Source organism: Meleagris gallopavo, chromosome 27 (genome assembly GCF_905368555.1).
Source record: "Meleagris gallopavo chromosome 27, MGAL_WU_HG_1.1, whole genome shotgun sequence".
In the NCBI taxonomy this organism is placed as follows: domain Eukaryota; kingdom Metazoa; phylum Chordata; class Aves; order Galliformes; family Phasianidae; genus Meleagris; species Meleagris gallopavo.
Window position 1 is genome coordinate 1,164,597 of NC_139430.1, and position 17,843 is coordinate 1,182,439.

General features: G+C 61.7%; 6 protein-coding genes and 1 long non-coding RNA gene across 14 annotated transcripts; 6 read left to right on the forward strand and 1 right to left on the reverse strand.

Annotated features, from left to right (window-relative positions):
* Positions 1-454: 454 nt before the first annotated feature.
* S100A13 (S100 calcium binding protein A13) lies at positions 455-2,287 on the forward strand. Of its 3 annotated transcripts, none has more exons than XM_010727293.4 (3): positions 455-1,375; positions 1,596-1,772; positions 2,097-2,287. In XM_010727293.4, exons 1-3 carry the CDS (start codon positions 1,193-1,195, stop codon positions 2,232-2,234), a joined length of 498 nt encoding a protein of 165 aa, XP_010725595.3. In that variant the 5' UTR covers positions 455-1,192; the 3' UTR covers positions 2,235-2,287. The 3 variants fall into 3 exon arrangements, with proteins under 3 accessions (XP_010725595.3, XP_010725597.1, XP_010725596.1); XM_010727295.4 differs by having other exon boundaries at positions 1,240-1,375; positions 1,615-1,772; XM_010727294.4 differs by having other exon boundaries at positions 1,248-1,375; positions 1,539-1,772.
* An 839-nt stretch (positions 2,288-3,126) lies between these two features.
* On the forward strand, positions 3,127-5,652 carry LOC100550012 (protein S100-A14). The gene is made up of 4 exons (XM_010727297.4): positions 3,127-3,472; positions 3,702-3,787; positions 4,966-5,112; positions 5,198-5,652. Exons 1-4 carry the CDS (start codon positions 3,280-3,282, stop codon positions 5,315-5,317), a joined length of 546 nt encoding a protein of 181 aa, XP_010725599.2. The 5' UTR covers positions 3,127-3,279; the 3' UTR covers positions 5,318-5,652.
* Positions 5,653-6,683: 1,031 nt separating this feature from the next.
* LOC146542675 (uncharacterized) lies at positions 6,684-10,059 on the reverse strand. Its single transcript, XR_014879840.1, has 2 exons — positions 9,920-10,059; positions 6,684-8,699 (listed from the first exon to the last, which is right to left on the reverse strand). It is a non-coding gene; the product is annotated as an uncharacterized LOC146542675 (long non-coding RNA).
* On the forward strand, positions 8,093-10,864 carry S100A16 (S100 calcium binding protein A16). 2 transcript variants are annotated; one of them, XM_010727299.4, is made up of 3 exons: positions 8,093-8,243; positions 9,997-10,163; positions 10,258-10,864. In XM_010727299.4, the coding sequence occupies exons 2-3, from the start codon at positions 10,011-10,013 to the stop codon at positions 10,420-10,422; spliced, it is 318 nt and encodes a 105-aa protein (XP_010725601.1). In that variant the 5' UTR covers positions 8,093-8,243; positions 9,997-10,010; the 3' UTR covers positions 10,423-10,864. The 2 variants fall into 2 exon arrangements, with proteins under 2 accessions (XP_010725601.1, XP_010725600.2); XM_010727298.4 differs by lacking the exon at positions 8,093-8,243 and adding an exon at positions 8,366-8,520.
* Positions 10,801-13,438, forward strand: LOC109364632 (protein S100-A4-like). Of its 4 annotated transcripts, none has more exons than XM_085209818.1 (3): positions 10,801-10,884; positions 12,653-12,799; positions 13,238-13,438. In XM_085209818.1, exons 2-3 carry the CDS (start codon positions 12,656-12,658, stop codon positions 13,394-13,396), a joined length of 303 nt encoding a protein of 100 aa, XP_085065944.1. In that variant the 5' UTR covers positions 10,801-10,884; positions 12,653-12,655; the 3' UTR covers positions 13,397-13,438. The 4 variants fall into 4 exon arrangements, with proteins under 4 accessions (XP_085065944.1, XP_085065943.1, XP_085065941.1 ...); XM_085209817.1 differs by having other exon boundaries at positions 10,835-10,893; XM_085209815.1 differs by lacking the exon at positions 10,801-10,884 and adding an exon at positions 11,167-11,280.
* Positions 13,439-14,783: 1,345 nt separating this feature from the next.
* Positions 14,784-15,637, forward strand: LOC100540931 (protein S100-A4). 2 transcript variants are annotated; one of them, XM_003213905.5, is made up of 3 exons: positions 14,784-14,918; positions 15,147-15,321; positions 15,396-15,637. In XM_003213905.5, the coding sequence occupies exons 2-3, from the start codon at positions 15,181-15,183 to the stop codon at positions 15,558-15,560; spliced, it is 306 nt and encodes a 101-aa protein (XP_003213953.1). In that variant the 5' UTR covers positions 14,784-14,918; positions 15,147-15,180; the 3' UTR covers positions 15,561-15,637. The 2 variants fall into 2 exon arrangements, with proteins under 2 accessions (XP_003213953.1, XP_085065936.1); XM_085209810.1 differs by lacking the exon at positions 14,784-14,918 and having other exon boundaries at positions 15,094-15,321.
* A 635-nt stretch (positions 15,638-16,272) lies between these two features.
* Positions 16,273-17,638, forward strand: LOC100541081 (protein S100-A6). The gene is made up of 3 exons (XM_003213906.5): positions 16,273-16,431; positions 16,954-17,105; positions 17,439-17,638. The coding sequence occupies exons 2-3, from the start codon at positions 16,968-16,970 to the stop codon at positions 17,577-17,579; spliced, it is 279 nt and encodes a 92-aa protein (XP_003213954.1). The 5' UTR covers positions 16,273-16,431; positions 16,954-16,967; the 3' UTR covers positions 17,580-17,638.
* Positions 17,639-17,843: the final 205 nt, after the last annotated feature.

Consider the following 17,843-nt stretch of genomic DNA (forward strand, 5'->3'; position numbering starts at 1 on the left):
GGGACAGCACCAGGATGTGGTGGTGGGCACCGACCCCACATCTGACCCCAAGCTTTCACTCCAGGACCTGCAGTCCCTGCGATGCTCACTCGTCCTGATAGCGTTGGGGGCCCTGAGGCCACCGCTCCCCACGTGTCCCTTTCTGGGGCCATGCAGCATCCGCTCCCTCCTCACCCCATCCTGGCACCCCGAATTCCAGGGGTGACGAGTCACGGCCCGCCTGGCTTTGGGGCGCTGACTCACCCCCAATTTGTCCCCGTCCCTTCCGAGCCTGACTCACCCCAGCGGTTTCCCATCTCGGTCCCCTGACGTGGGGCTCAGCGGAAGGGCTGTCCCCGTCCCCCTGTCACCCCGGGATGGGGACGGACCGGATGGAGTGCAGGAAGGCAATTCCTGCCCCGTGAGCTGGTGTGATGGGTGTGAGGGTGGGGATGGGCTGCCCGCTGCTGGAGTCACCCTGTCCCCATGGATGGGTGGAAAGAGTGCGTCAGGGTTGGTGACACTGCCCTGCACCCTGCTCCGGGTCCCCAAAATGGGTGGCTGTGGGGTCCCCGAGGGACATCCCTGCATCCATGCACAGCAGCGGTGGGGGTGCTTGCCCCGTCCTTGCTCACTGTCACACTCGGCGTCACCTGGCCTTGGGGACCCCCCAGAAACCTCTGCTCTGGTAGGGACCAAGGGTGGACAGCAGTTAAGAGGATGCTGCTGTGCTGCTGCTGGGGAGGGTCCCTGTGTCCCCTCCATCCCGTGCCACCAGTGCTGCGCCATGGGGACGGCTCAGGGCGCCGTGGGAATGGCTGTGCCACAGCGGAGCCGTGCTGGGGCTGCCGTACGCCGCGATTACAGAGGAGCGCTCGGGCAGTTCCAACCTCCTAATTAATTTGGATTAATTAATTTTCACAAAGCCCACTATTAATAGGGGTGATGTCAGCTGGCGGTGAGTCACAACTCTCACTTGGAGAAGGGTGATCCCAGCCCCAGCTCTGCAGCTGGGACAAACCGTAGTGTTATGGGATGAAGGGGACAAAGGGGTCAGCATTCCCATCCCATACGTGTCCCCATTCCCATAGCGAAACAGAGCCTGGGAAGCGCAGGGGGGAGGGGGCACACACCTTGCACCCTACAACGATCTGGGTGGCTAAGTGCAGTGAATGTGCCCCGGGACCCCGTGGTTCGTCCCATAACCCATCCCATGTCCCCACTGCACGGTGCTGGCTGTGCATGGAGCGCTGCTGCTGTGTGGGGAGGGGACAGGAAGCTGCTGCCAGGCGGTGTCTGCAACGGGAAACCCAACGGGAAGCCCTGCACAGGGGTGAGGGACCACGCGCTGCAATCCGCCACTATAAGACCCCGCAGGGGGCTGCAGTTAAGTGAGGTAAGTGGGATCACCACCCCATTCCCACCCTCTGGCAGCAGCCATGGGGCCCCGTGGTGCCACCGTCCCGTTCTGGGTGTCATCTGCACTCCCCCGTGGCACATGATGGCTGTGGGGGGGTCTTCATCCCTGCGGTGTGGAAGGGCAGCCCCCGCTTTTGCAGGGCTGAGGCCACTCAAACTCGCTGCACCCTATGCTGGGAATGGTGGGGGTCCCCCAGGACGCTTCTCTCCCCGCAGCCCCCATGGCTGCAGCTGAGCTGACCCCAGTGGAGATGGCCATCGAGACCATCGTCACCGTGTTCATCTCCCACACGAGGAAGGAGGGTCGAATCGGGACAATGACAGCCACCGCGTTCCAGGAGCTGCTATGGCTGCAGCTGCCCAATGTGATGAAGGTGAAGATGGGCTGCGGAGGGCTGGGGGTGGCGGTGGGGGTCCTGGTCTCCGTGGGGCACTCTGAGCTGTAGGGCTGTTCCCTGTGTCTGGGGATCTGTGTGAACGGAAAAGCAAAAGTGAAAGTGTCCAGAAAGGGCTGAGGTGCTGCAGGGTGGAGGGGCTGTGTGCTTCTGTGCTGGGGGGGACTGACAGCATTCATCTGTCCATCCGCCCCTCCTGTTTCCTCTGTCTGGGCTGTGGTGCTGTCCCTCATGTGATCCCCATATGGGGACAGAGGTGTCCCCTGGTAGTGGTGGCCATCTGTCCCCATGTCCTCCCTTTAGGATGTCCCCTCCCTGGCGGAGCAGATGTGGATGCTGGATGTGAGCACCAACCAGGAGCTGACGTTTGAAGAGTTCTGGCGACTGATGGGCGAGTTGGTCCGGGCCCTGTGGAGGGAGAGGGAGGAGAGGAAGAAGTGATGGGGTGGGGGGACACTCATGAAGCAAAATAAAGAAGTTTTCATGGGCCTGGACATCGCTGCTGTTCTTTGTGGAGCCCCCCGATGCAAGCAGCCCCGTGGTCCCACACCACAGAGTCACAGAACCACTAAGGTTGGAAAAGACCTCCAAGATCATCCGATCCAACCGCCAACCCATCCCTGCCATGCCCACCAGCCGTGTCCCTCAGTGCCACATCCATACATTTCTTGACCAGATCCTGCCATCTCCAAACTGCCTTTGTGCTGATTTGGATTGCGGGGTCCCACCTGCACCCCATGTACACAACAACGGGGTCCCACAGAGCAGCAGGATGCACCCATGGCACTGCAGGGCTCAGCTGTGATGCTGTGGGCAGCAGCCACCTCCAGGCCACCTCTGCGGGGTCACCTGGGGATGCGACCCAGTGCATGGTGCTACCTGGTGCTCAGTGCATGGTACCCAATGCTCAATGCATGGTAACTGGTGCATGGTGCATGGTACCTGGTGCTCAAAGCATGCTACCTGGTGCATGGTGCATGGTGCATGCTACCTGGTGCATGGTGCATGCTACCTGGTGCATGGTGCATGGTACCTGTGCCCAAAGCATGCTACCTGGTGCATGGTGCATGGTACCTGGTGCATGGTGCATGCTACCTGGTGCATGGTGCATGGTGCCCACAGCATGGTACCTGGTGCATGGTGCATGGTACCTGGTGCATGGTGCATGCTACCTGGTGCATGGTGCATGGTGCCCACAGCATGGTACCTGGTGCATGGTGCATGCTACCTGGTGCATGGTGCATGGTGCCCACAGCATGGTACCTGGTGCATGGTGCCCAAAGCATGGTACGTGGTGCATGGTGCATGCTACCTGGTGCATGGTGCATGGTACCTGGTGCATGGTGCATGGTATCTGGTGCCCACAGCATGGTACCCAGTGCATGGTGCATGGTACCTGGTGCGTGGTGCCTGGTACCTGGTGCCCGTAGCATGGTACCTGGTGCGTGGTGCCTGCTACCCGGTGCCCGTTCCCACGCGGTGCTGCATGGCCATGCTGGATGGGAAGCGCTCGGTGTGGCCACGCAGGAGGCGTTTCCCAGCCCCACGCTGGCTGGAGGCCAGGCTCCCAAATGAACCTCCTTGCACCACACCGTGCTGGGAGCTCCCACTCACACCTCCCTGGTATAAAACCCCGCAACAGCGCAGCGCGCGCACAGCCGGGACAGCCCTCGCAGCAGGTAAGTGGCTCGGCCCAAGCTGGGGAGGGGGGGTTCCCCATTCCCAGGGGTCCACCACCTCCCCCCCCCTCCCACGCTCGGCTTTGCCACGACTTGCAGGGACGCTCCCACCCCCGGGACGTGTCCCGGCAGCTCGGCGCATCCCAGGGCGTCTTCCTCGCCCCGACTCCGAAGGAGGGGAACGCTCCCCCAAAGCCGACGCTGATCGCGACTCTCTCCCCCCCGGCAGCGCCCCAAGACCCCCCCGAGCAGAGGGACTGCAGACCCCACAGGAGGAGCAGCATGGGCCAGTGCAACTGCCGCAAGAAGCGCAAGGTCTGCGGGCGACGTCGGCACTGGGAGGGCTGGGAGCTGTGGGGTGTAGTTGGGGGGACAGTCTTGTCCCCACCCCTTGGAGCTTGGGGTGCTCTGAGCTGTGCGACCCCCCCTGGATGAGTTTGGATTTGGGGTTTCCCCCTGGGATGGGTTCGGATTTGGAGATATTCCTCAGATTTGGAGAGACGGTGCTGGGAAAGTTTGGGGCTCTGGAGCTCCGTGCAGCCTTTCTGAGGATGGGAGAGTGTCCCCTGTGCCCCTCGGACATGAGCATGTGCCCACCTGCACCCTTGGGGGGGCACTGGGTGCTCTGCACCTGCGGAGGCCTCGGTGGGGGGTGGGGGCTCACAAGATGACTGGGTTCTCCCTAATGGCCCCATCGCCTGATGTGGTTTCGGGGTGTTTCAAAGGGAAACCGCAGCGCCCCGTGAATCACCCTCGTTTCCCTTCCAATGCAGCTCCTGCTAATTAGCAGCGGGGTCGGGGAGCTGCCCCCCTCTCCCCCACTGGGATTAGGGTCTGCAGCCCTGTAGGGTGGGGATGGGTGGCCCCGTGATGGGCACTGACTCACAGCTCCACTGCCACTTGTGCAAAGAGAGGAAGAACCCGTCCTGCCCCACGCGGGGGTGTGCGCCTAGGGATGGGGCGGGGAGCGGTGGGGGGGACGGGGCCACCGGGGGTCGTGTTGGGGTCCTGTGGGAGGTTGAAGGGTCATGGGAGCAGTGTGTGGGTATTGGATCGTGCAGAGAGTGGTGGATGGGGATCTGGTTCTATATGGGGGGCCCCACGTCTGTAGGGGGGTCCCACATTTGGATGGAGGGGTCATGCAGCGGGATGGGGGGCGGGGGGTCCTATAGTGGAGTGGAGGGGCGTCGCATCTGTATGAGGGTGTCAGGTCTCTATGGAGAGGTCAGCACCGGTACCTGGGGGCCCACATCTGTGCGTGGGGGTGCTTACATCTGTATGGGGGCTCACATCTGTATGGGGGCTCACATCTGTGCGGAGGGCCGTTGTATCCGTAAGGAAGGCCCATTGCCATCGGTGTGGGGCGGTGGCACAGAGCATTAACACATCTGCCACATCCCTCCTGGGGTGTCCCCTCCCTTCTGGAGTGTCCCCTCCCTTCTGGGGTCCCCTCACTCCCTCACACCCACCCCCTCCCCATCCCCACCCTGCAGGACAACCAGGAGCTCACCGACGTGGAGCGTGCCATCGAAACCGTCATCAACCAGTTCCACTGCTACGCTGTGAAAGGGCAGAAGGAGTACCTGACCCCCAACGAGATGCGGGAGCTGGTGGTGCAGAAGCTGCCCCATTTGGGGAAGGTGGGGGCACAGCTCGGGGATGGAGGGGGGGACTGGAGACCCCACCTCTTGTCATCGCTCTGATGGTTTTTCTGCCTCTCTGCAGTGCGTTGGACCCCTGGATGAGAAGATCGAGTGCATGGGAGACCCCGATGAGGCCAAACTGGAGTTTGGGGAGTACTGGGACATGATGGGGGATGCAGCCAAGGGCTGTCGGAGGAAGTAGGGCCAGGGGGGTGGGAAGGTGCCGCTTCGGCCCCGTGCCACGAGGAGCTCTTCGGCCCCCCAGCGCCGCAGTGAGAGGGACTTTGCTCCTGTCCCCCAAACCCCTCCGATGTGGGGCTCCGGATCAGCACCGATGGCACCGTCAGTGGTTTGGGGGTGTTTTCTGCCCTCCCCCCCCCCCATCCTGGTGACCGCAGTCCCTGCACTGGTGTGGGGTCCCCGTGCCCCCTCTGATGGCTGCGCTCGGGGTGGGCCGGTGGCGGGATGTCAGCTGCTTGCGGCACGTGCAACCGTTTTTGTATAAATTAATAAAGGAAAAAATGGAACAAAACAACAGCTGGAATGGGACGGCCTTGCTCTGTCATGGGAAAAAGGGAGAGGGAGGGACGGGGCTGCGCTGCTGGGCTGCGCATCCCACTGCAGAGCATGAGAGTGCGAGGTGCAACGGGGGCTGTGCACGTGCACGGGGTGCTGCCCGTGCGTGTGCAGTGCTGCTGGCGTGCATGCAATGCTGCTGGTGTGCATGCAATGCTGCTGGTGTGCACAGCTCTGCGGGTGTGCAAAGGGCTGCATGGGGTGAGCGTGCATGGGATGCTGCGTGGTGCTGCGGTGCGCGGTGCCCACGTCTGTGGTTCCCACAATGGGGACCCCACGGGCACAGCAGAACCTGAGCTGTTTATGTGTGGCTCCACGGTGCTCATGTGCTGGGCTGGGGGAGCTGTGATGTTTCTGGGGTTGGGAAGGTGTGGGGTCAGTGGACGGGAGATGGGATTTCTGTGTGAAATGCCATCTGGGATGTGGTGGCGTTCCCACTGAGCTCTGTGTCCTGCAGGTGGCCATGGATGGGGATGGGATGGGGGTGGGATGGGGATGGGTTGGGGGTTGAGATGGGGATGGGATGGGGAATGCAATGGGGATGGGATGGGGATGGGTTGAGATGGGATGAGGATGGGATAAGGGGCAAGGATGGGTTGGGATGGGGGTTGGGAAGGGGATGAGGATGGGATGGGATGGGGTTGGGATGGGATGGAGTTGGGATAGGGAATAGGATGGAGTTGAGATGGGGTTGGGAAGGGGTTGAGGATGGAGTGAGATAGGGTTGGATGGAGATGGGATGGGGACCCAATGAGTGCCATCTCTGCACCTGCATTGCTGTGCACTTTGTGCCTGGGGAGGATAAAAATAAGGATGAAAAACCCCAAAACATGGAGAAAGATGATGAAAGCGGAGCCAGGGGCTCCTCCTGACACCGCCACCGCGACTCGGCCGCGGCCGCCCTCTGTCTCCTCTCACCTTGGGGTGGATTTCACAACACGAATGACTATTTATTGTTCCTGCCTTGGAAATAAATACATGGAAATTAAGCCGAGAGGTGTGGTGTGCATTTAATTAGAGACAGGAAATGTGTCAAATGGTTGGGGTGATGGGAGGGGGAAAGGGGATAAGGGGCTGTGGGGTGCTCTGTGGTGGGAGGGGGACCCCAGAGTTGGGTTTGGTGACCCCAGTGCTGTCATGCGCTGTTGGTGATCCCGTGGTTTGAACCATCTTGATAAGGATCTTTGGGGCAGGAGGAGCTCAGTCCCATGGCTGGGCAACGGGTGAGCCCAAGGAGCACCGCAGGGGCACACTGAGGTGGGGGTCCAGGGGAAGAGGAGCTCTCAGGGACGACAGCAGTGTCTGGGAACTGCCGTGTGATGGGCCCCGATCCTACACGGCGGCTCCACGCACACACCCTGGATGCCTTGTAAAAATACGGGCTGCGTTGTGACATCGGCCCGGCACGGGGTAATGAGGGCTGTGATTCAGAGTGAGCTGTCTGCCCGCGGGGCCGGGGAGGGCTCCCACCCTACAGGATTGCAGCACCGGCACTGCGCTCCTCCTCAACCCGAGATCAGGCAGAGGGGAGCAGGGATGACACACAACACTTTTCCGGGGTCGGTGCCCCAAAAGCAGAGGTCCCCACGGAGCAAAGGAAGAAACGTGGGCGTCTGCTGCACGGCGCCGTGACCTCCTCTTTGCATCCCAAAATATGCAGCTCTGGTGTCTCCGTATCTGATCTGTGCGTTGGATCGCCGCGCCATCGCTGCACCGACGCGGGGTGCAATTTGCTGGCCTGGTTAATTATGGCTGTGAGCTCCTGGCACAGCCCTGCAGCGCATCGCCGGTCCCCGTGTGTCTGCGGAGGGCTGCGCGCCCTTCACCATGAGCACTTTGGGTTCAGAGAATCCCAACCCAACCAGATCGTTTCCAAAGTCCCTCGGGCTGAATGGAGATGGAATGACCGCAAAGGATGGGTTATGTGTCCGTGTCCCCCTGCCACATTTAATGCACAGCGCTGTGTGTTCACCCATCTGCACCCCAATGGTGATACGCAACACGATGTGCAGTGGGTTAGGTGAGAAAAAGAGGAAAAATGGGGGCAGAGGAAAAGAAAGGAGAGAGGGATGGGCGAGGAAAGTCAGAATCTCTGCCCCTTAGTGCTGGCGTAGGCTCTGGGTTGGTGACACCCAGCCAAGGGGTGCAAACCCAAGCATCGAGTCATGGTCCATTCTATCTGTGGCACAAAGAGGGTATTCCGTACCCGCGCATGGGGTGGGAGTAGGTGGGATTCAGCATTTGTGCACACATGGAAGGGGAAGGGCAGCACGGATCCTTCCTCCATTGGGTCGGACCATACCCCCCATCGCTGCCACGTTGGCCCTTCGTTGGCCCTTTGCGTCAGCATCTCGCAGCAGAGGGGAACTCCGCACTAGGACAGCAGTGCTGTCCACCCCCCATGCATCCTGCACCCTCTTAGTGAGCACTTTTGGTTCCCTAATTCCAGCTGCGAGCTCCGCACGTGGTTTTCGTTCCTTCTTTGCTGCTAAGCAGTGCCCCGGTGGTGGAGATACTGAAACCTTTTGGGAGATTTTCTGCAGGACTGTTGGGTGAGCGGCTCTCCCCACGTCGGTACGGGGAAGGGGTGGGATGGAGACCCCGGGGTGGCCCAGTGGGGTGGGCTCAGCGGCCCCACTGCGGTGTGTTGCAATTGGGGCTGCTTCCAGGTGAGCTGGGAACGCCCTGGGACGTCAGGGAGGGGCGGGAGCCTCCTTAAAGCCCTTGGGCCCATGGGATGGGCGCTAGGTGAGGGCGAGCGGGCGGCACTGCTCCCACAGCTCCGCGGCCAACAGGAGGACAGACGGACACAGCGGGACGGGAGGACGGGTGAGGTGCTGCGCCCGGCGATGGGTGCTGCGGGGGGAATGCTCACTGGAACGTGTGGCTGCAGGCAGGGTGGAAATCCCCCCAACCCCTCCCCGAGCCCTTCGGCAGCTCCATGCGTGCGGAGTCGGGCGGCGGATGGGGAGCTCAGCACAGGGGGTCTGTGGGGCTGTGGGATGAGGCTGTGGGAGGAGGAGAGGAAAGAAGGGAATCATCATGGCGGCAGGAACAGGCAGGAGATCAGCCCTGTCCCACCCACCCATGTCCCGGTGCAGGGACAACATCCCCATGTCCCGGTGTGGGATGATGTCCCCCCGTCCCACCATGGAATGAGGTGTCCCTGTGCCCCACAGTAGGATGATGTTCTGTGGCTCTGGGGTTGCATGGTGGGACCGGTGCTGTGAATCAGTGTTGAAGCAGAGCAGTGGGGCCCAGCGGGGTCTTTGGTTGGGACTGCTGCAATCGTGGTGGTGTTCAACAGCCTGGGATGAACAGAGGACAGAAGTGGAGGTCTATGGGGATGCAGTGGGGGTTGCAGATCACAGCAAGACCTGCTGCCAGCACCAGGCCCTTCAATGGCCCCGCATAGGGGTGGGGACACTCACGAGCACACTGAGACACGACGGGGAGAACCTCGTGCCCTGTGCCAGCACCCCGACATGCTTCCAGACCCTGCAATGGAGCTGAAATGGGGAAGATGGGTGCAAATGCGGGGTGAAATTGGAGCGCGGTGGCACTGGGATGGCACCGATCCACCCTGAGGTGGCTCCAACCGTGACCCACACCGGTCAGCGGTGGCACCAATCAGCACTGCAAGAAGCAGCATTGCTCTGTGCCTTGCTCAGCCCCATCCCCGCTCAGGAAGGAGCCGGGACCGGACGGCATCGTTTCCGTCCCCGCCTGTTGCATCCTGCTGGGATGTGGCCACCGGACCCCGTGACAGCAGCAATCCATTGGGCACATCCATAGGAAGGGGCTCCATAGGAGAGGAATCCCGGTGTGGGGTGGCCGCGGGGCACAGCGGACGGACAGGGTAGGACTGTAGGTTTGGGGAACCCGTGGCTCGTGTGGCCCAGACCTATTTTGGGTGACGCCTCAACCGAGAGCCCCGCCGGGGTGTTCCCGAGCCGTGAAGCAAGAGGAGGGCCGGCCGGTAATTCCTGCCACTCCCTGCCCCATTCCAACCTAATGAGCCCTGGGAACCGGGCGCCGCGGTCCGGGCACTGCGGTGCCATAATTATCCCCGTCCCACGCGCCGGGGGTGGCCGCCCTGGGGGGCAGGTGGGGTGAGCAGTGCCATGTGGGGTGATACAGGGCACCAGGCGCTCAACTTTGGGGTGGAAAACGCCTTCTTGGGGTCAAAAATGCTTTTTTGGGGTCACGTAGGGAGCCGGGCACCTACCTCTGTGCTGCCCCATGGGTTTCCCCAAGCAGAAGCCCCACAAGTGCCTCAGCCCTGACCCTCCCTCCATCCTGCAGGTGAACGTGGGGCGATGGCGGAGGGCACGGAGCTGGAGTGGGCCGTCCAGGTGCTGGTGAACAACTTTGACAAATATTCGAGCCGCTGCTGCTGCCGGAAGCCGCGGCGCATCAGCAAGAAGGATTTCCGCAAGATGCTGAGCTGTGAGCTCAACCACATGCTGACGGTGAGGCTGGGGGGACACGGGGATGACTTCGGGGTCCCCACACATCTCACCCCCCCGTGGGTTCCCAGTGCCAATGTCTCGCTCTGACCCACAGGACACCGGGAACAGGCGCGCGGCCGACAAGCTGATCTGCGACCTGGATGAGAACAAGGACGGGCGCATCAGCTTCGAGGAGTACTGGACCTTGATAGGTGGCATCGCCAGCCCCATCGCCCACATCATCCGCCAGCAGGAGCAGAGCGTCAAGCTCACCAAGTAGCTGAGCTGGGTCCAACCTTCCCCCAGACCCCGAGCTCAGCCCCCGCTGCTCCACGGCCCCTCTGCTTTGTGCCCCTCCTGCCCAGGGCACGCAGACCCCAAATATCAGAGCAAAAGGACACGAGGTCACCACGGGAGGCTCCTCCTGCCCCATCCCTGCCCTCATCCCCACTCCAGAGCTGGGCTGGAAGCGCAGGGAAAGGCTTCCCCCTCATCTAGAACAAAAATGCTGTCCACTCTCAGCCCACCCCAACCAGCACCCCCTGTGCCCTCGGAGCACCCTTTCCTCCTCAAAGTGTTGGAGTCTCCATGGAGTATCCCCCAACCCTCCCCCCCCATTCCCCCCCGGGGCTGGTGAAGGTCTGCCCTGCCCACCCCTGGGGCTGGGAGCTGCCGGCTATGGCCGCGGGTTATTTATTGCAGCAATAAAGTTTGGAGGAGCAGCGGGGTCACGGCGAGGACGGTGAATGCGGTGGGGATGGGGGCACCGAGGGGGAAGGGGGGAGGTGGGGAGGGGTCCTCCCTGTCCCCTAATGACGCTCAGCGTGTTACCACGAGGTGTCACCACTGCCCGTGGCCGTGGGGCGCAGCCGCGATGCGTCCCGGTATGGAGTCCCCATACGGGTCCCAAAGTGACCCCATCCCGCAGCCCCACCTCTGCGTACCCCAATGGGACCCCCGGGCTCCAGCGGGCACAGAGGCGTCTCCTGAGCTCCCACGGGGACATCCCGTGCCCCCTCCACATCCCCCAGCACAAGGGGGTGGCAGCACTTCGGGTTCGGGGAGCTCCCACCCATCCCGAATTCCGCCCACTCCGCAACACCGCCACGCGTCCTCCCGTTTTGCCCCGGGGATCCCGGTGGGTTTTGTAGGGGGGGGGGGAGGGAGGGGAGGAATGAAGGGGGGAGACTCCGTGGGAGCCGCCTGCGCTGAGTCAGTGCGCAGGAATCCCGTCGGGGCGCGGCGGGGCCGTGACTCACCGCGCTGCTCCGGGCCGGGCGCAGCGCAGCCGCTGTGCGGGATCGGGAACCGCAGCCGCCGGGTGCGGAGAACCCCACTCCTCCTTCCCGCTGCACAGGGGCTACGGAATGCTCATTCCCCCCGGGTCCGGTGAGGGGACAGTGCCTCCCGTCCCCGTGTCCATGCGGAGGTCAGCTGCGCGCATCCTTTGGGAAGGAGGGGTCTGCAAAGTTGTGCACCCCCCGCCCATCCCCATGGATGTCCACAGCCTACGGTCCCTGTGAGCCGCAGCTCAGCACTGCTGCATGGTGAGGTGCCAGTGGGGGGGGAGAACAGATCCTGCCTCTCCTTGGGTACATCAGAGCCCGGGGGGAGGGGGGTATCCATCCTCCCATGTCTGTCCATGGCATATTTGGGGTCTGTAGGACCCCCCCACCCCCCCATCTCCGGGGATAAACACTGCCGTCATAAACACAGCTCCAAATGTGTGCTCTCCATGTATCCCCCCCAGCCACCCAACCCTGCAGGAGGGGGGAACACCACCAGAGCTCAATCACCCCCATCCCTGCACCCAGAACCAGGAAAGGCCCTGCTCATGGGCCACCACCACTGTCACCCTCACCAGCACTTGGGCAGGAGGGTGACAAGCACCAGCAGCCCATGGGTGAGCACAGGGACAACAGGGCTGCTTCCCAGCCAGCACGTTTCCCCACTCCCAGCGTAGCTTTGGGGCTGGGACTGGGCTCAGACCCCTGCAAAGTGCTCCCCATGTGCCTAAAGCACACGTTGCCATCAGTGCCCAGTTGTGCTGTGCATCTCACTCTGTCTCAGCTTACATGGCAACGATTGCTGCCACTGCCACCCATCCCTTGGCACTGGTTGGTGCTGGGGACACCGGAACGACCACCAGCACCCAGAGTATGATGGCTGAGCATGGGACTGGGGCTGCTGCCTGATTTCTGGCCCCTCCCCCCTCTCCCATTAATGGCATCACGCAGTTCAGTGAGCAAAAATGGGGCGCGGGCGAAACCCAGGGCTGGGAACACCCGGGGGCGAGGGGCTGCACCCCCCAACTGCCCTATAAACACCAGCACACAGTGACAGTGGCACCGACACCCCGGCTCCTGCTGTCCCTGCTCAGCATCAACCCCGGTGAGTCCCTTTTTGCCCTCGATTTACTCCACAGCTGCAATCTGGGATTCCGCATTCCCAAAAGGCGCGCATCCATCCGGGTGGGTTCCCCATGGTCACCCTGCTGTGTCCCCACGCAGGTGATGATGGCGTGTTCCTTGGAGCAGGCGTTGGCTGTGATGGTCTCCACCTTCCACAAATACTCAGGGAAGGAAGGGGACAAATTCAAGCTGAGCAAAGCAGAGCTGAAGGAGCTGCTCACCAGGGAGCTGCCCGCTTTCGGCACTGTAAGTGCACGCAGGGACATGTCACAGCCACTGCTGCGAGCAAAGCAGTCCTGGGGCTGTGCAAGGAGCGGGGGGGGGGGGCTGCGTGCTGCCCCATAGCCCACCCGAAGCGTGGACCCCATGCCTGGAGCAGACACAGACCTGTGGGTGCTGGGATGACACCAGCAGAGCGATGCTCCCATTTCAGTGCTTCTCTCTCTCTCCCCCCCCCTTTTTTCTCCTTCTGCCTATGGTTTGATTGGGGGGGGGGGGGGCAAAATTTGTGAATGAAGCATGTGTGCAGCCCCAGTGCCTGCAGAGCTCCTAAATGTCACGTCCCTTGGGGGGGGGGAACAAAGGAAAACCCCTCCTCTCACCATAAGAATGGAGGGAGTTGGGGGCTTCTGTCCATCTCCGCATGGAGACACCTCCCAGACCCCAAACCTGCTGCCCCCACAGAAGCAAATGGATGAGGGGGAGTTCCGGCGCCTGATGAACGACCTGGACCACGACAAGGACAGCGAGGTGGACTTCAAGGAGTACGCCTGCTTCCTGGCCTGCGTGGCCATGGGGTACAACGAGTTCTTCCGCGATGCCCAACGGCCCCGCAAGAAGTGAATCCCACACAGCACTGCGCAATAAAGTCTTCCCAGAGCCTCACGTGTGACTCACGCCTCCGTCTGTCTGTCTGTCTCTCTTTGGGATTTTCCACTCTGCAGCCCCCAGAGGCGATTTTGGAAAAGGCTCAGAGCTGTCCCTGGGTGTAACACCGAGATATCCGCTCCCTTCTCCCCCCCCAAAATGTCACTGCTGTCCTAAGGAGGGGTTTGGGGCGCAATGAGCTCGGAACACAGAGCTCCCCCAGCTCAGCACGAGAGTGGGGAACCAGGCAGGAACGAGCACTGTTCATGCAAGGAACCCAGCCAGACCCACACACTGTGCTCTCATGGGGGGGGGTAGGAAACATTGCTAGATGCCCAGAGGGACCCTCAGCCCCTGGAGCTGAGGATGGGCCCATCCTGGGGGGCAGAAGATGACCCCAACCCCATTTTGTGGCAGGCAGCTCCCAGTATGCACTGTGCAGTCACTCCAGGCGGACTGAGCTGTGCTTCCCCCCCTCCCCCCTGGGGTCTCTCATGGGACAGAGCATCCCCAGCACAGCCCTCAGTAAGACCCTGAACACCATAATGTCCCCAAATGCTCACGGAGACCCCACATCCCATCATGCCTTCAACCCCCTATGGAGACCCCACATCCCATCATGCCTTCAACCCCCTATGGAGACCCCACATCCCATCATGCCTTTAACCCCCTATGGAGACCCCACATCCCCTCATGCCCCAAGCTCTGACAGAGACCCCACATCTCATCACATCCCCCAAACACCTTCTGGAGACAAACCCCTCCCCATGTCCACCCCAAACCCTCCCCCATCCTCACCAGCAGCATCCCATAAGCTTTATAAGGCGCCCCAGGTACTTCTGACCCCTCCCAGTAATTAACACCAGGTTGCACCTGCTCCCTAACGAGCTCCATGCCTGAGGGTCACTTTTGCCCAAAGACATTTTGCTTTGTTCCTTCCCACCCAGGACACTCGTTGTGGTGTTGGTGGGGTTTGGTGTCCCTGGTCCCCATCCCACAGCAGCTCTGTGGTCCTCACGCTCCCGGCCACGTGCGGGGCCATGCGGGCACCAAAATAGAGCCACGTTACACAACGGGGCGTTGGGAAACAGAAATGGCTCGCAGGTGGTTTGAGTTAAAAACAGAAAAAATAAAGGAAATCTCCAACCCCCAACTTGGACCGACGCCGCTCGGGCTCGTGCCTCCTCTGACACTCTGACAAAATTGACAAATGCTTCGTCCCCCCATCAGTCCGTGCCTTCCATCCAACCCCCCCGGGGGCACTTTCTCCGCTTTTGGACCCAACCCACCCCCTGGGCTGAGCTGGGAGGAGGCTCTGGGGGGGAAGTTGGGGCTGCCCGTGGGGGTTCCTCTCCATCTCCATCAGCCAATACGTGGCCAACGCAGTGTTGGTTCCTCCTCATCCGTCCGGGGGGGCTTGAGGGGGGTGGTGAGGCTATAAAGCAGCACATCCCAGTGCCTTGCCCTCACCCACCCAGCCCGGATCGCTGAGCTCTTGGTGAGTCACTTTGCCCACAGTTCTCTGGCCACCCCCGAGATGCTGTTAACCTCCCCTACAAGCACCGGAGGCTGCGCTCCCCTCTGCCAGCTGCCACCCCCCCCTCCCCCTTTTCCTCCAGCACTGCTTTTTTGGGGGCTGCTCACCTGATACCACCCAGCCCCGCTGCGGGGAATGGGAGGATGTGGTGATGCACGGGTGTGACACTGCACCGGGATCTGCCCTCAGCTACCATCGGTGCCCCCAGACCCCCGGTGTCTCCATGTCGTGCCCCCTGGAGCAGGCGCTGGCTGTGATGGTCTCCACCTTCCACAAATACTCGGGGAAGGAGGGGGACAAGTTCAAACTGAGCAAAGCGGAGCTGAAGGAGTTGCTCACCAGGGAGTTGCCCAGCTTCATCAGCGTGAGTGCGGTGGGGGGACGGGGCTGGGGGTCCTTTGGAGACCCTCGGTGCCACCTCTCCATCTCCATGTTCAGAAACGCACGGATGAAGCCGGATTCCAGAAGCTGATGAACAACCTGGACAGCAACAGGGACAGCGAGGTGGACTTCCATGAGTACGCCACGTTCCTGGCCTGCGTGGCTGTGATGTGCAACGACTTCTTCCAGGAGTACCCCGATAAAATGCCGCGCAAGAAGTGAGCAGGGGGGGTCAGCCGGGCTGCGTCACCCCTTGCTGCAATCTGAATGCTCTTCCAATAAAGATTGCTCCAAAGCCAGTCCTCTGTGTGAACTGCAAGCGGGTTCTTGTATGGGGTCAGTGTGCTATCATGCATGGGAAGTCTCTGTTTCCCCTCCACATGCGCTTGGCAGGTGCTGGAAGGTGACACAGAACAAAAAGGGTGGATTGGGGTCTGGGTTTTGAGGCTGGACTTTGGGGTCTGGACTTTGGAGTCTGGACTTTTGGGTCTGGACTTTAGGGTCTGGACTTTTGGATCTGGACTTTTGGGGCTGGACTTTTGGGGCTGGACTTTGGGTCTGGACTTGGGACTGCGTGGGTGCCCATTCCCATGCACAGGAGCCACCCGCAGGCTTGCCCCTATGAGTCAGCCCCGCCGGCAGCACCCTGCCCCGCTTCTCCTGGTTGGGAGCTCTCAGGAATCAACGGTTCTGATGGCACCACGATAACGGGGACGGTGAGTAACTTCCAGCCCTGGTGACGATGCAATCACTGACCCCATAGCCGGGACCGCAGCCCCACTTTGGCGATGCCAAAGGGAGCCGGTGGGATGTGCTCAGTGTGGGGGGTTGGGGGCTGTCCCCCACCCACTGCTCCATGGGGCACCCAGGACCCATCCCCTATCCCAGTGAACCCCTGGGAGCGGCGTTTCGGTTGTGTTCACACCCGGGGTGGGGTTATGGCGTGCAGAGGAGTGGCTTCACCTCATCCCTGCACCCATCCAACCCTGGCCCCCCCCCGGATGGGAGGACTCAGCCACAGCTATAAATGCACAGAAGAGCTGCGCACCACAGCCCTCCCTTCCCCGCTCCCGGATCCTGCCCTGCTCCAGCGGTAAGTTTCCCTTTCCTCCTCCCCATTCCCTTTTCACCAAACCCCTGCGGCAGTTCCGGGGCTCTGTGCTGCTCTCCAGATGTGCAGAGAGTCCAGATGTGGGGACCCTCCCACCCCCGAAGGAAGCCAACAGCTTCCCCATGTCCTTTCCCATCTCAGGGCTGGCGAGGCGACGGGGACTGGAGTCTTCAAGAAGGCTTCTTCCCATCCGCCCCACTCGTGCCCCCCTCTGCCCCCCATCCCAGCCCCCAGCAGCTCCCACAGCCCCGTGGCTGCGTGTGGAGGCGGCGGGCACTGTGCCCTATGAGTCAGCACAGCCACGGCCCTGATCTGTGCAACGTCCTGGGATGGGAGGGGGGACACGGAGCAGCCCCCCACCTTTGGGGCTGTGCTGAGCTGGGACCTCAGGAGCTGTGCCCCCAGCGCCGGGATAATGGGGGGGTTGGGGGCTGTAGGGGGCTGAGGGTTTGGGAGAGTTGGATTAGGGGTTCAGTGGGTGCTGAGCTCTGCCCTGGTTCACAGCCCAGACCACAGCTATGGCAGCCCCTCTGGACCAAGCCATCGGGCTCCTGGTGGCCACTTTCCACAAATATTCGGGCAAGGAGGGCGACAAGAACAGCCTGAGCAAGGGCGAGCTGAAGGAGCTGATCCAGAAGGAGCTGACCATCGGGCCGGTGAGTGCCCTGCAGCGATACCAACACTGCTGCACCAAGAAGAAATGACTGCAGATGCACACCCGGAAAATGGGCATGGGATGGGCAGGGTGGGAGGTGACACGAGGCGTGACGTCGCCTGGGGGGATGGCGCAGCCCTGCCCCCCGCACCTGCCCTTATGGGACACGATGTGAACACCCGTGCTTTGCTGGAGGGGACGTGGGTTGGGGATGTGCTCGTGGCTGGGTCCCATGGTGCCCCCCAGCTGTGGTCCCCCTTTCTGGGTAAGCACGGGGCCACATCCCCCCCCGGCACCCCGATTGTTAATGGCTCTGTTCTCTCTGGGGCTGCAGAAACTGAAGGATGCGGAGATTGCGGGGCTGATGGAGGACCTGGACCGCAACAAAGATCAGGAGGTGAACTTCCAGGAATACGTCACCTTCCTGGGTGCCTTGGCCATGATCTACAACGAGGCCCTGTTGCAGTACAAGTAGGGCTGAGCCCCCCTCCCAATGGCTTCTAAGAGGTCTAATAAAACTTTTTGTAAAGATTTGCAGCTGCGTTTGTGGTCGTTGTTGAACTTCAGAGGAATTAAAGCCTCACAGATCAGTGGAGAACCTGAATGTGGCTGCGCTGTGTGGTGGGGTGGGGTGGGGGCACACTCTGCCCCCTCCATGAGCCCTCAGTCCTTTCGGGACCAGACTTGGGATTTTTTGCATCAGAACTGGCGCGATGCATGAAGAGCATCCCATCCTGTT